The 14,677-nt window shown below is 50.2% G+C and overlaps 1 protein-coding gene across 1 annotated transcript; it reads left to right on the top strand.

Moving 5' to 3' along the window:
- Window positions 1-1,452: 1,452 nt before the first annotated feature.
- LOC140899518 (C-C motif chemokine 1) lies at window positions 1,453-3,950 on the top strand. The gene is made up of 3 exons (XM_073315148.1): window positions 1,453-1,550; window positions 2,200-2,317; window positions 3,645-3,950. The coding sequence occupies exons 1-3, from the start codon at window positions 1,478-1,480 to the stop codon at window positions 3,787-3,789; spliced, it is 336 nt and encodes a 111-aa protein (XP_073171249.1). The 5' UTR covers window positions 1,453-1,477; the 3' UTR covers window positions 3,790-3,950.
- The last annotated feature ends 10,727 nt before the right edge of the window (window positions 3,951-14,677 follow it).

Here is a 14,677-nt window from a genome sequence, read left to right as displayed (position 1 = left end):
GTGGCTGAAAGAACTCATTCTAGTTAGTTTCTCAGAGAGAAGAGCAAGGGGTGACTTGGGGACCGGGTACCAGCACCTTTGTGGGGAGAATATACCGGGCAATAAAGTGCTCTTTAACCAGTGGAGAAAGGCAGAACGATGACCAACGGCTGCAGGCTGAAACCAGACAAATCCCAGTAAGAAATCAGGGCCACATTTTCCACAGGGAGGGTAATCAACCATTAGAACAAAATCCCAAGGGACGTGATGGAATCTCCATCCCTGGGTGTTTTCAGACCAAGCCCAGAGACCTGTCTGACAGAGATGCTTTAGCCAAACACAAGCTGTTAGGCTCCATACAGGGGGAAATGGGTGAAATTCTCCAGCCTGTGTTGTAAAGGAGGTCAGACTAGATTATCATATGGTCCCTTCTGGCCTTACAATGTGTGAAATTATTCAATGATCCCTACCTGCACCACTAATTCTAGTCCTGCTGCTAATGTGCCACAGGCTGGAAATCAGCCCCTAAGGCCTTGAATGTCACTCGCTGTGCAATGGGCACGTTGCTACCCGGTTACTACGGTACATGGAGAAACCTTCTCATCAGGGTGGGATTCCCCCTGAAATGGGTTGGTTTAGGGGGGTTGCTCAACTGCATCACAAGCCCAGCTCTTGGGGCGCATGATGAGCGGGGAGCAGCTTGGGGGGAAAGGATGGCAAAGGGGGAAGGCACTGGGGTGTGACTCAAGGGGTCTGATCCTACTCCGAGCTCAGCCAAAGCCTTCCCACCAGAGCTTGGACAAGTCCCCCAGGGTCTCTGGTGCTGCAATTCCCCAGGTGTGAAAGCAGGACAGCACTGCCATCTGCAAGGGGAGCCGCGTGGAGGAGGCCCACCCAGGACTGGGGCACTCTGCTATTACCGTTGATACCTGCGTAGCAAAGCACACGAAATGTGCGGGGAGGGTTTAACCTCCACTGAAGCCCATCCAACCCCACCGTCCCATCTGCACGAGATGGGCCTGATCTTGTCTCCTTTCCAGGGCTCGCCGGCTGGTGTCACTGGCTGGGTTTGAAAGAGACTCAGTGCAGGACTTCAGCAAACACAGGGGCAGAGAATCGTGTGTCATCCTGTGTGGTTTGCAAATGACTAAATTTAAACTTAAAATCCACAGCCCGCCCCTCCCCCGTGAGCATGTGCAGGGCTGGCTCCTTATCTGTAAATCAGCAAGAGACTTTCCAGCTCCTGTTCTGTCCCCTCTGGCCACTGGTACATGTGTGGGGGAGAGGTAGATTCCATTCCTTCAGTATCATTTATTAATAACTATTCCCCTCCATCCCCTTCCCCACCTCCACGCACTCGCCACCGCAGCCATGGAAATCCCTGCTGAGGGCTATAAAATACAGAGGCAGGCGAGGGGGAAGCCAGACCCTTCTCGGCCACCCCACTGTGGAGCAACCTGCCTCTGCTGCAGCGGGAGCCGAGAGAACCTGCCTGGAAATGAAGGTCACCTCCTTAGCCCTGACAACGCTGCTCCTTGCCGCTCTCTGGACTGAAGCCCACTGCGATTCCTGTAAGTAGCGGATCCACCCCTGTCCTTACTCTACAGAGCCCTGCCTTGCCAGACGCCTCCAGCCCAGCCATTTCCAGCACCGGCGTTAGGGCCCGGGAGCTTTGGAAGGGCAGTGGGTGAAGCAGAGGAAGGAAGGGGTGTGGGTGGGCCCTGCGCTGGGACTCAGGAGATGTGGGTACAAGTCCAGTCTCCGTCACTGAGGCTGGATTTCCAAAGCTGCCTGAGGGGTTTGGCTTCCAAAATCCCATGGCAATTGCACCAAAATCCCCTAGGAAGCTTTGGAAATCTGAGCCGGACTCTTCCTGGGCCTCAGGTTCCATCTGTGAAATGGGGATAAGGCTTTGTGATCTGGAGGCCGAGAGCTGCCTGCTCCAGAGCTCAGATATCGAGCAGCAAAGGGACAACCCAGATCACTCAGTGGCAGAAGAGGAGAATCGTCCATTTCTTGTGCCAGTGGAGGGCAGAACAACAACCATTAACCCGATTACGGGGGAGCCGGGGGAGCATCCAAGAAGTCCCACCTGCCTCCAGAAAGGGGGGGTGGCTGTTAATGAGAACAGAACTAGTCAGTGTAAGAAATTCTCTCCAGTCAGCGCTTCCTTGTTCCTGAGGGAAGGAGAACTAATTCCCTTTCCCTTCTTCTCCCAAGTCGTCAGCCAGAGCAACACATGCTGCATGAAAGATAATTTTGTTCCCAGAAGAATTTCTCCAAAACACATCAGAAGTTGCAGACCCACAGGTCCTAACTGCTCCCGCCAGGCCGTGATGTGAGTACCCCGGGGCGTCCCACACACGGGCTCGCCGTGTCTGTCTCATCCTGGGGCCAAATACAGGCAAATAAAATGCCGCCACGTGCTTTTCCCTTTGATATGCAACCCCAGTAATTTCCTCTCCCACTCCATGGTCTTTACCGCCTCGCTACTCTGTAGCCGAGATCCAGTCTCAGCTGCTGTAACGACGTCCTCTAATGCTGAAACCTCGGTCCGAAATATTCTGCAAGAAGAAGAGGAGGACTTGTGGCAACTCGTGGGACTTGCGGCACCCTCATCACATCCGCTGCAGTGGGCTGTAGCACACGAGAGCTTGTGCTCTAATGGCCTGGTCAGTCTCTAAGGTGCCACAAGTCCTCCTGGTCCTTTTGCGGCTACAGACTAACGCGGCTGCTGCTCTGAAACCTGTCACTATTCGGTGGCACTTTTACAGACATGGAGTCAGGAACTGTAGGTGACCAACTGTCTCCCGACAGGAACAAAGTGCCTCGTGGGACGGGATGTCTTTGTATTTTTATGGTGCGCCTGAACGGCCTGTGTTGCAAATGATCAAGTAAACAAACAGGGGGTTCTCAGGGCCGTCAGCCTGACTCACTGGGGCTCAGTTACAAAAGGAAAGTGGAAAGGGGCAATCGCACCGTTGCTAAGGGGCGGGTGTCACCAGGCAGCGCTGCTGGCAGATGACACAGCCTGGCTAACTGGGGTTCGGGGCTGTAGGAGTCAGAGAGGCACTAGAAGGCCTGCGTGTGCTTCCCCTGCTCTGGGCTAGCCGGGAGCCCAGCTCAGCAGGCTCAAGCTGCACAAGCCGAGGCCTGTGGGGGCTCTGGTTCCAGGAGCAGGGTGGGGGCTGTAGCTCAGGAGCGAAAGGTGTTGGCAGAGCTGGGGGTGGGGGGTGGAATTGGGCTGGCAGGGGATAGGCAGCCGAGGGCAGCAGTGCGTTGACCAAGCTGGTGGGGCTCCTATTCCAAGCTGGCAGGGTGGCAGCCCACGGTCCTGGTGTATTGACCGGTCTGCGTGGGGGGCACCGACTGCAACAGCACAAGCTGTTGCATGTCCGACTGAGCTGTGTTGTTGCTGGGGGAGGCAAGTGCCCACAGCAGCAGCCCCACAGCATCGGGCCTGGGCCCAGGCAGCTCTGTCAGCCTCCTGCGTTCAAGAGAACCGATTTCACTCCGGAACCAGACCGCTTCAGGGACAAGTGCCTTGGTTCCCAGCGCTCTCCCAGTCACTGCCCTGCCGTGGGAGCTGGCATCAGTCTGGGCGTCACCTTGCATTTGGTAAGGGAGCCGGGCTCATCTCTCTCTCTCTCTCTTTCTCCTCACAGAGTGACGCTCACACAGGGGAAGGAAGTCTGTGTTGACCCCAGTAAGATATCGCTGGCCACATGTCAAGGAAAGCAAGAAAAACCACGTAAAGACGCCCAGACTGCACAGCTGAGACAGAAGCAGCTGGACAAGAACTCCGTGTGATGCTCCACATTATTGACATGGACTGATGTGCATCAGTGCACGGTTTAGAGAAGCTATTTTTCTAGCTCTGTTTATTTAAGGAGAACCCCTCCCACTTCTCCATCCCTTCTGTGTCCTTTGTCCCCCAGTGACTGTGTGATGGGGAAGCGACCCCCTGCCAACACCACTGTCATTCTTTGCAGATACAATAAAGTCCAGTGTTTTCCATCGTGACCCATTGCTTCTGCTTCTGTGAGTAGGAAATGCCCCCATTTCCTGGACAAGGAATGGCCATGTCAGTATGTTGTCACTATGGAGACCCACAGATGGGCCAGGTCGCCATGGTGTCACTATGGAGACCCACAGGTGAGCCAGGTGACTATGGTGTCACTGTGGAGACCAAGGATGGGACATATTGCCATAATGTAACTATGGAGACCAAGGATGGGCCATGCCACCATGGTGTGTCTCCAGAAAGAATTCCCCCCACTTACGTTTGGCTGAAGCTGGAATAGGATCCCAGTCATAGAACTGATGGGAGGTGAGTTCTCCCTTCCCAGCTCTGAGCCCCGCACCCAGCCTTCCTGCTCTTGCCAGAGGTGGCCCTGGCAGAGGAAGGGAAAGAATATCTCAGATTTGGGAGGCAGCTCTGGGGTAGGGCTGGGAAGGCTGAAATGTCTGGTGCCATCTGTCAGTGAAGAAGCCCAGCTCCCCTCTGCCAGAGGTCAGTGGCCTGCCGTGAGATGCCATAGGTAGGAGGGGAGAGGAGCAGAAGCTGGGGTGACAGGGATCAGAGTAGAAAGTTTCAGGGACAGGCTGTGTGGCAGGAACAGAAGAGTCACACTCTCCTTTGCAGAACCCGTAATTGAACCCAGGAGTCCTGCGTCGCACCATCCCTCTGCACTCAGCAAATAGCTGTGAAACCCTCTGGCAAAGTGTGTGTCTCCATCGCACTCTAGCACCAGGCCCCCATGGAAGATAACAGTCTTCTACTGCTACCAGTCACTCCATTAGCTGAAGTGGTAGAGGTCTGTGCTGTGGATCTACAGATACCCTAGCAGTGGCAGGGGCTGGCCGCCCAAGGGAGTACCGAAGATCCCCAGCAGGATTGTACGTGGCTGGCTAGGGCTGCGGCGTTTGGCATGCCAGCTCATTCAAGCCTAGCTCAGGCACGTCTAGGCGTGCTGCGATCGCCCCTCCCGATTGCTCTGTAGACAGACCCTTAAACACTCCAAGCTCTCACTCTCTGGTGCCATTCCTGCCAGCCAACTCCCGCAGCCAACTCAAGCTCCCACCTCCCCCTAGCCAGGGCAGCTTCAGCATTTAGCTCTCTCCTTTATGATCTCTCATGCGATTGTTTCTCTGGCCTCCCAGGGCAACTAGCAAAAATCCATGAACCCCTATTCGCAGCCCCAGGAACATCCCAGGATCCATGGAACTCATAGGGGCCCCGCCCCACTCCCAGCAATGGGACAAACTGTCGTAGCCTCTGGACTTGTAGATTTCCCTGAGCTTGTTCCTCTGTTCACACCCTGTCCCCTACACACACACTAACGCACACTCACCCTTGTTCTTCACACTAAGACCTTGAGCTAGGGCTTTGTTGCCCCCATGATGGTTGGGCTGGGGCCGAAAGGGCCGCCTATGAGGCTCCAGCTCTCATTCCTGCCCCGGCCCCCTGCAGCCCTCTCACCCCGCATTATGTTTAGTAAAAGTCATGGACAGGTCATGGCTCCTGTGAATTTTTGTTTATTGCCCGTGACCTGTCCTTGACTTCTGCTAAAAATAACCATGACAAAATCTTAGTCTTAACCATAATTATTGTGAAATATATGCACGGATATAAGAGACGGCTAAGGGGAGATATGATTGAGGTCTATAAAACCATGACTGGTGCAGAGAAAGTAGATAAGGAAGTGTTGTTTACTACTTCTCATAACACAAGAACTAGGGGTCACCCAATGAAATGAATAGGCAGCAGGTTTAAAACAAATAAAAGGAAGTATTTCTTCATAGAATCATAGAATATCAGGGGTGGAAGGGACCTCAGGAGGTCATCTAGTCCAACCCCCTGCTCAAAGCAGGACCAACCCCAACTAAATCATCCCAGCCAGGGCTTTGTCAAGCCTGACCTTAAAAACTTCTAAGGAAGGAGATTCCACAACCTCCCTAGGGAACCCATTCCAGTGCTTCACCACCCTCCTAGTGAAAAAGTTTCTCCTAATATCCAACCTAAACCTCCCCCACTGTAACTTGAGACCATTACTCCTGGTTCTGTCATCTGCCACCACTGAGAACAGTCTAGATCCATCCTCTTTGGAACCCCCTTTCAGGTAGTTGAAAGCAGCTATCAAATCCCCCCTCATTCTTCTCTTCTGCAGACTAAACAATCCCAGTTCCCTCAGCCTCTTCTCATAAGTTATGTGCTCCAGCCCCCTGATCATTTTCATTGCCCTCCACTGGACTCTTTCCAATTTGTCCACATCCCTTCTGTAGTGGGGCCCCAAAACTGGACACAGTACTCCAGATGAGGCCTCACCAATGCCGAATAGAGGGGAATGATCACGTCCTTCGATCTGCTGGCAATGCTCCTACTTATACAGCCCAAAATGCTGTTAGCCTTCTTGGCATCAAGGGCACACTGTTGACTCCTATCCAGCTTCTCGTCTACTGTAACCTCTACGTCCTTTTCTGCAGAACTTTGCCTAGCCACTCGGTCCCTAGTCTGTAGCGGTGCATGGGATCTTCTGTCCTAAGTGCAGGACTCTGCACTTGTCCTTGTTGAACCTCATCAGATTTCTTTTGACCCAATCCTCCAATTTGTCTAGGTCCCTCTGTATCCTATCCCTACCCTCCAGCATATCTACCTCTCCTCCCAGTTTAGTGTCATCTGCAAACTTGCTGAGGGTGCAGTCCATGCCATCCTCCAGATCATTAATAAAGATATTGAACAAAACTGGCCCCAGGACTGACCCTTGGGGCACTCCGCTTGATACCGGCTGTCAACTAGACATGGAGCCATTGATCACTACCCATTGAGCCCGACAATCTAGCCAGCTTTCTATCCACCTTATAGTCCATTCATCCAGCCTACACTTCTTTAACTTGCTGGCAAGAATACTGTGGGAGACTGTATCAAAAGCTTTGTTAAAGCTTCTTCACACAACGCACAGTCAACCTGTGGAACTCCTTGCCAGAGGATGTTGTAGGGAGACCAGACAGCAAGTGTGAAAAATCGGAACGGGGGTGGCGGGTAATAGGAGCCCATATAAGAAAAAGACCCCAAAATCAGGACTGTCCCAATAAAATCGGGACATCTGGTCACCCTAGGATGTTGTGAAGGCCAAGACCATAAACAGGGTTAAAAAAAGACTGAGATAAATTCATGGTGGATAGATCCATCAATCGCTATTAGCCAGGATGGGCAGAAATGGTGTCCCTAGCCTCTATTTGCCAGAAGCTGGGAATGAGTGACAGGGAATGGATCACGTGATGATGACCTATTCTTTTCATTCCCTCTGGGGCACCTGGCATTGGCCACTGTCAGAAGACAGGACACTGGGCTAGATAGACCTTTGGTCTGACCCAGTAGGACCATTCTTATGTTCTTATGAAAATGTGTGAGGAGTTGTGTATATATGCCACCAATTATGTTCTTGTCGTTAGAGGCAGGTCCCACAACGATAGCGTGTCTTGAGACAGGAGATGGGAGACACTTCTCTCCTTCCAGGACTATTGAGTAGTGTGTGTCTTACAATAGAAGTCTACCAGCATACTGAGTCAAGTGCTAATGACTGAGCATGATAAGTTTACGGAGGGGATGGGATGATGAGATGTCCTACAATGGCGTGTAGCCGATCCGTGACTGCTACCAGCAAATATCTCCAATGTCCGGTGGTGCGACACTAGATGGAGAGGGCTCTGAGTTACTACAGAGGACTCTTTCCCAGATGTCTGGCTGGTGAGTCTCACCCACATGCTCAGGGTCTAACTGATCACCATATTTGGGGTTGGGAAGGAATTTCCCCCCAGGTCAGACTGGCAGAGACCTTGAGGGTTTTTTTTTTTTGCCTTCCTCTGCAACCTGGGGCATGAGTCACTTGCTTGTTTGAACTAGAATAAATGGCCAGGCTGCAGCCCTGGGCTCGCCCACACTCACCCCCACTCCGGCAGTCCAGGCCCACCAGCTTGTGGCACTGGGATGGTGCCCCCCTGACCATGGTGCCCTGGGTGGTCACCCACATCACCCACCCCTAAGGCTGGCCCTGTTGGGGGCTGTGTGCTGAGCCTAGTGCCTGCTGGGCTAGGCTGAGGTCTTCCTACTAAGGGTCTAGCCTGCCAACCTGGGATCCCTCATCCCTTTAGGATTGGGGGCTAGACAACGGGGCTATCTTGGGGTGAACAGGGATTTAAAAAGCCAGCTCCTAAGTGACCAGAGGGGGTAATGAACAGGAGCAGTAAACAGGGGAGTTTTGCAAGGGAGAGGAAGAGCCAGATACACCTAATAAACATATGCTAAACTTAGGCCAATAGCCACCCACTCCCCAAACAAACAAACCTTGCAAGAGTAAAACTAATGCAGGCAGAAGTCCAGCAGCAGAGTTGGGGCTGTCCAGTTTATCGCACTGAATGCAGCATATCTGATTACCTGCCTCGTGGGCAGGTGTTGTATGTGTTCATTTGGTGCAAGCAGCTCCTGGCCCTCAGAGATCGAGCATGGGCTGTTGAGACCAGGGTGGCTGAACAGGAGGGGCGAAGGGAGACAGACAGGTACATAGATGAGACTTTCCAGGGCACAGTAGAGCAGATCCCACCCCAGTCTGACAGCCTCTGTGCTGTTGAGGAGGATGAAAGTCTCAGGGAAGGAGAACATCACGCTGGAATGGAGGGAAACAATCCCATAGGTGGGACCCTCCTTCCAGATGATGTCATGGTGTCCTCTGGCCCTGAGGATACCCTTCCAGGGGGAGGGGACCCTAGTAATTAGGAAAAGACAGTTAATACACATGGGGGATTTGATTATTAGAAATATAGATAGCTGGATTTGTAATAACTGGGAGAACCGCATGGTGACTTGACTGCCGGGTGCCAAGGTTGTGGACCTCTCAAGACATCTAGATAGACGTACGTGCAGTGCTGGGGAGGGGCTGATTGTCCTGGTATGTGTAGGTACAAGTGACATAGGGAAAGATAGGAGAGAGGTCCTGGAGGCCGAATTTAGGCTGCTAGGTAAGAGATCCAGGACCTCCATGGTGGCATTCTCTGAAATGCCTCCAGGTCCATGTGCAGAGCTGGTTAGAGAGGTAGAACTGCAGGGTCTCAATGCGGGGATAAGACCATGGTGTGGGGAAGAGGGGTTTAGAGTTATTAGGAACTGGGGTACCTTCTGGGAAAAGAGGAATCTTTAGAGGAAGGATGGGCTCCACCCAACCCAAAACAGAACCAGATTGCTGGTGTGTAAAATTAAAAAGGTATAGAGAGGAGTTTTTAAACTCAGGGCTGGGAGACAGCCGACAGGTTCAGGGGAGCATACAATTCAGACAGAGGCATCCCTTAGGGGAGGATCTATTAATGGGGATTCTCTATGTCCTAGTAAGGAGGAGAGGATGGAAGATGATAAAATACAGGTAGGATCTGATGAGAAACAGTCAAATGAAAAAGAGTTCCATTCAATTACATCATGTAATGGCAGACCGCTAAAAAGTGACAAGTTTTTAAAGTGCTTATATATAAATGCTAGAAGTCTAAATAATGAGATGGGTGAACTAGAGTGCCTCATATTAAATGAGGATATTGATATAATAGGCCTCTCAGAAACTTGGTGGAACGATGATAACAGGACACAGTAATACGAAGGTACAAAATATATCAGAATGACAGAGTAGGTCACGCTGGTGCGGGGTGGCCCAATACGTGAAAGAAAGCAGAGAGTCAAATATAGTAAAAATCTTAAATGAAACAAATTGTATCATGGAATCTGTATGGATAGAAATTGCATGCTTGAATAATAAAGAGTATAGCAGTAAGGAAATACTGACCAGGATGGTGACGGTGATTGTAAAATGCTCAGGGAGACTAGAGAGGCTACAAAACCAGAAGATCCAGTAATAATAGAGGACTTCAATTATCCCCACATTGACTGGGTACACTTCACCTCAGGACAGGAAGCAGAGATAAAATTTTTAGACACCATTTACGACTGCTTCTTGGAGCAGCGGGACCTGGAACCCACAAGGGAGGGGCAATTCTTGATTTAGTCCAAAGTGGAGAACAGGATCCGGTCCAAGGGGTGAATATAACTGGACCTCTTGGTAATGGCTACCATAATGTAATTAAATTTAACATGACTGTAGAGGGGAAAATACCAAAGAAACCCACCCCAGTAGCATTTAACTTCAAAAAGGAGAACTACACAAAAACGAGGAGGCCAGTTAAGTGGAAACTAAAAGGAACAGTCACAGGAGTGACATGCCTGCAAACTGCTTTGGAAGTATTTAAAAACAGCATACTAGAGGCTCAAACTAAACATATACCTCCAAAAAACAGCACACAGGACCAAAAAAAAAAAAAAAATCACCATGGCTAAATAACAGAGTCAAAGAGGTAGTTAGAGAAAAAAAGACTTCTTTTAAAAATTGGAAGACAAATCCTAGTGAGGAAATTAGAAAGGAGCATAAAATCTGACAAACCAGGCTGAAAAAGAATTTGAAAGCAACTAGCAACATATACAAAAACTTACACCAATGTTTTTTTAGCACATCAGAAGCAGGAAGTCTGTCAGTCAGGAGGACCACTGGACTATTGAGGTGCTAACAGAGAACTCAAAGAAGAAAAGGCTGCTGCGGAAAAACTTAACAAATTATTTGCACTGATCTTCACTGCAGAGGATGCGATGGAGATTTCCACATCTGAGCCATTCTTTTCAGATGACAAATCGCAGGAACTGTCCCTGACTGGGGTGTCATTAGAGGAGGTTTTGGAACAAATTGATAAATTAAACGGTAATGAGTCACTAGGTCCAGCTGGTGTTCACACAAAAGGTCTTAAGGAACTCAAATGTGAAACTGAAAAATCGCTAACTGTAGTATGTAACCTATTGCTTAAATCAGCCTCCATACTGGATGACTGGAGGACAGCTAACGTAACCCAGATTTTTGAAAAAGACTCCAGAGGTGATCCTGGCAATTACTGGCCAGTAAGCCTAACTTCAGTACCAGTAAAATTGGTTGAAACTATAGTAAAGACCAGAAGTATCCAACACATAGATGAACACAATATGTTGGGGAAGAGTCAACACGGCTTTTGTAAAGTGGTCATGCCTCACCAATCTATTAGAATTCTTTGAGGGGGACAACAAGCACGTGGGCAAGAGTGATCCAGTTGATATAGTGTACTTAGACTTACAGAAAGCCTTTGACAAGGTCCAACCCAAAGGTTCTTAAGCAAAGTAAGCTGTCATGGGATACAAGGGAAGGTCCTTTCGTGGATCAGTAATTAGTTAAAAGACAGGAAACAAAGGGTAGGAATAAATGGTCAGTTTTCACAATGGAGACAGGTTACTACCAGGGTCCTCCAGGGTCTGAACCGTGGCCTGTGCTGTTCAACATATTCATAAATGATCTGGAAAAAGGGGCAAACAGACAGGTGGCAATGTTTACTGATAATACAAATTTACTCAAGCTAGTTAGGTCCAAAGCTGTTATAAAGAGTTACAAAGGGAACTCACAAAAGTGGGTCACTGGACGACAAAATGGCAGATGAAATTCAGTGTTGATAAATGCAAAGTAATGCACATTGGAAAAGATAATCCCAACTACACATATAAAATGATGGGGTCTAAATTAGCTGTTACCACTCAAGAAAGTTCTTGGAGTCACTATGGATAGTTCTCTGAAAACAGCCACTCAGTGTGCAGCAGCAGTCAAAAGAGCAAACAGAACATTAGGAACCATTAGGAAAGGGATAGATAATAAGACAGAAAATATCATAATGCCCCCCAGAAGCATTATGATATTATGCTCTGAGTGTCCCTAGCCTCTGTTTGCCAGAAGCTGGGAGCAGACCTCAGGGGATGGATCACGCCATGATTGCTTGTTCTGTTCATTCCCTCTGAAGCATCTGGCCTGTTAGCCATTCGGAAGACAAGACCCTGGGCTAGATGGACCGTTGCTCTGACCCAGCCTGGCTGTTCTTATGTTCATCAATAAGCCTAGGGAGAAATATCTTGCTGGCCTGGGAATAGTGGTTAAGGGGAGGCAGGGGCTACTGGGCCTTGCCAGCTAGATGGGAGCTCTCAGAGAGCTTAGAGAGGCTCCATCATTGCCGCGAATGACGTCAACAAGCCCACAGGGGGAAACCACCTGTCTTGATACCTAAACCCTTCACTCTCCCCAGCTGTTTGGCTCACACAGCACCAAAGCCTTAAATGCCCCTGTTTACGAGGAAGATTTTCTGGCACCAGAAGCTTTCTCCAGAGCTTCATGCCTGCGAGCTGCAGGGAAGCCATGTGATCCTCTGGAGGGATCGCAGGCCCCCCAACTCACCCAGCCCCTGCAGAAGAAGAAGCTGCCTTCAGGCACAGTGCCGCATGCTCCTTAAAGCACTAGCATCCGGGAGGAAGGCCAGGCCGTAATGGTGCTCCAGGATCCTATCCCCCTGCCTGCCCCGCCCTGGTCATTCCAACCCGTGGTTTCACTCTATCCCCCAACAGCCAACAGCCCTGGGGAAGCTATGCTCGCTGTCATACCCCAGGGACAGCTGTGCACCCAGGGAGTCTCTGAGGATCCTTTCTCAGTGCTGGGTTTCAGGGGTATGCTCTCAGCCTTCTGGCTGGAAGAATGCAGCCACCTGGGAGAGGCTGAGAGTGCGGATCGCTGAATTATTTGGAATCCTCTTTCTGTGTTTACATGGAATTAAGCATTTGTGCAGGGAATCCCAGCAGATGCCTCCTTCTCGTTCAGCACACACCAGCTGCGTCGTCTTCCCTCAGAGGCCACTAAATTGCCTAGAGCCAAGTTGCTGCATGTTTTGCTTTGTTCTCCAAATCCCTGGCTTATTTCCAGGGCAGGGTTAGTGCTCGGTCGTTTATAGACACTGCCGGAAGCTGACTGAGGCAAGCAATCTCCTAGCTCAGGGCACTGCCCCGCGCCAGGCACCAAGGGGCTAGCAAGCAGCCGTAAAGTGCCTGGTATACCTAATCCCTGATCCTGACGCAAGCCAACCCCTTTGGATTTGGCCAGCAGATAGCCCAGACTCAGCGCTGACAGAGCATCGGCATGGTGGTGTTTTACCACGATTGCAAGGAGCAAAGCAGCGGGGTAAAGGATTGCAAGGAGCAAAGCAGCTAGTCCAGGGGTGGGCAAACTTTTTGGCCCTAGGGTACCGATGTGGCATTGGGTACAGAAATTGCATGGAGGGCCGGGTAGGGAAGGCTGGGGGAGGCCAGAACACACCCTGGCTGAATCAGACCCCGCAGGTCCAGCATTTGGTCTGTTCCAGTTGCTTCCAGGCAGTGACAATGCAGGAGGCATGTGAGGCCCAGATACTCAGATACAGCCTACAATGGGGGCCGTGTCATAAATATAAAGGGAAGGGTAAACCCCTTTGAAATCCCTCCTGGCCAGGGGAAAGCTCCTCTCACCTGTAAAGGGTTAAGAAGCTAAAGGTAACCTCGCTGGCACCTGACCAAAATGACCAATGAGGAGACAAGATACTTTCAAAAGCTGGGAGGAGGGAGAGAAACAAAGGGTCTGTGTCTGTCTGTATGCTGCTTTTGCCGGGGATAGACCAGGAATGGAGTCTTAGAACTTTTAGTAAGTAATCTAGCTAGGTACGTGTTAGATTATGATTTCTTTAAATGGCTGAGAAAAGAATTGTGCTGAATAGAATAACTATTTCTGTCTGTGTGTCTTTTTTGTAACGTAAGGTTTTGCCTAGAGGGATTTTCTATGTTTTGAATCTAATTACCCTGTAAGATATCTACCATCCTGATTTTACAGAGGTGATTTCTTTACTTCTATTTACTTCTATTTCTATTAAAAGTCTTCTTGTAAGAAAACTGAATGCTTTTTCATTGTTCTCAGATCCAAGGGTTTGGGTCTGTGGTCGCCTATGCAAATTGGTGAGGCTTTTTATCCAACATTTCCCAGGAAAGGGGGGGTGCAAGCGTTGGGAGGATTGTTCATTGCTCTTAAGATCCAAGGGTCTGGGTCTGTAGTCACCTAGGCAAATTGGTGAGGCTTTTTACCAAACCTTGTCCAGGAAGTGGGCTGCAAGGTTTTGGGAAGTATTTTGGGGGGAAAGACGTTTCCAAACAGCTCTTCCCCAGTAACCAGTATTTGTTTGGTGGTGGTAGCGGCCAATCCAAGGACAAAGGGTGGAATATTTTGTACCTTGGGGAAGTTTTGACCTAAGCTGGTAAAGATAAGCTTAGGAGGTTTTTTATGCAGGTCCCCACATCTGAACCCTAGCCTTCAGAGTGGGGAAGGAACCTTGACAGGCCGGTTGTGGCTCCTTGCCCCTGGGGCCAGTTCTGCTTTGGGGATGGTGTCTATGTGGCCAGCAATAAGCCCTGAGGGACCACTGCTAGCTGGGAGCTGCCAGCATTCAGTCTCTCCAGCCATTCCCCTTCTATCAGGGAAGCAGGGGGTAAGGTAGGAGCTCTGCATGCACCAAGGACTCCTCTGTGATGGGGGAATCCTCGGCAGGGGGAAACCGGCTGCTTTCTGCGCACAAAGCCAATGGAGGGCTCCGGGCTGGGAACAATCACAGCCAATGTGTCTCCATTCCAGTTGCAATACTATGAACTCTTGAGTCGCTGAATTAAAACCATGCAAAACACACCAGCGTTTCTCAAATGTGGCCACCAGAGGTTTGATGGGGGTGGTGGGCAAAGAATCAGCCCCTGCCT

The sequence above is a fragment of the Lepidochelys kempii genome, chromosome 17 (assembly GCF_965140285.1).
Source record: "Lepidochelys kempii isolate rLepKem1 chromosome 17, rLepKem1.hap1, whole genome shotgun sequence".
NCBI classification, from domain to species: Eukaryota; Metazoa; Chordata; order Testudines; family Cheloniidae; genus Lepidochelys; species Lepidochelys kempii.
This window is presented reverse-complemented; position numbering and strand designations above follow the sequence as displayed.

What these genes read in the sequence shown, in the direction of transcription:
- LOC140899518 (XM_073315148.1), top strand. Translation starts at nt 1,478, where the DNA reads ATGAAGGTCACCTCCTTAGCCCTGACAACGCTGCTCCTTGCCGCTCTC. An exon ending in TGAAGCCCACTGCGATTCCT is followed by an intron (nt 1,551 to 2,199) that starts GTAAGTAGCGGA and finishes TCTTCTCCCAAG; the next exon opens with TCGTCAGCCAGAGCAACACA. An exon ending in TGCTCCCGCCAGGCCGTGAT is followed by an intron (nt 2,318 to 3,644) that starts GTGAGTACCCCG and finishes TTCTCCTCACAG; the next exon opens with AGTGACGCTCACACAGGGGA.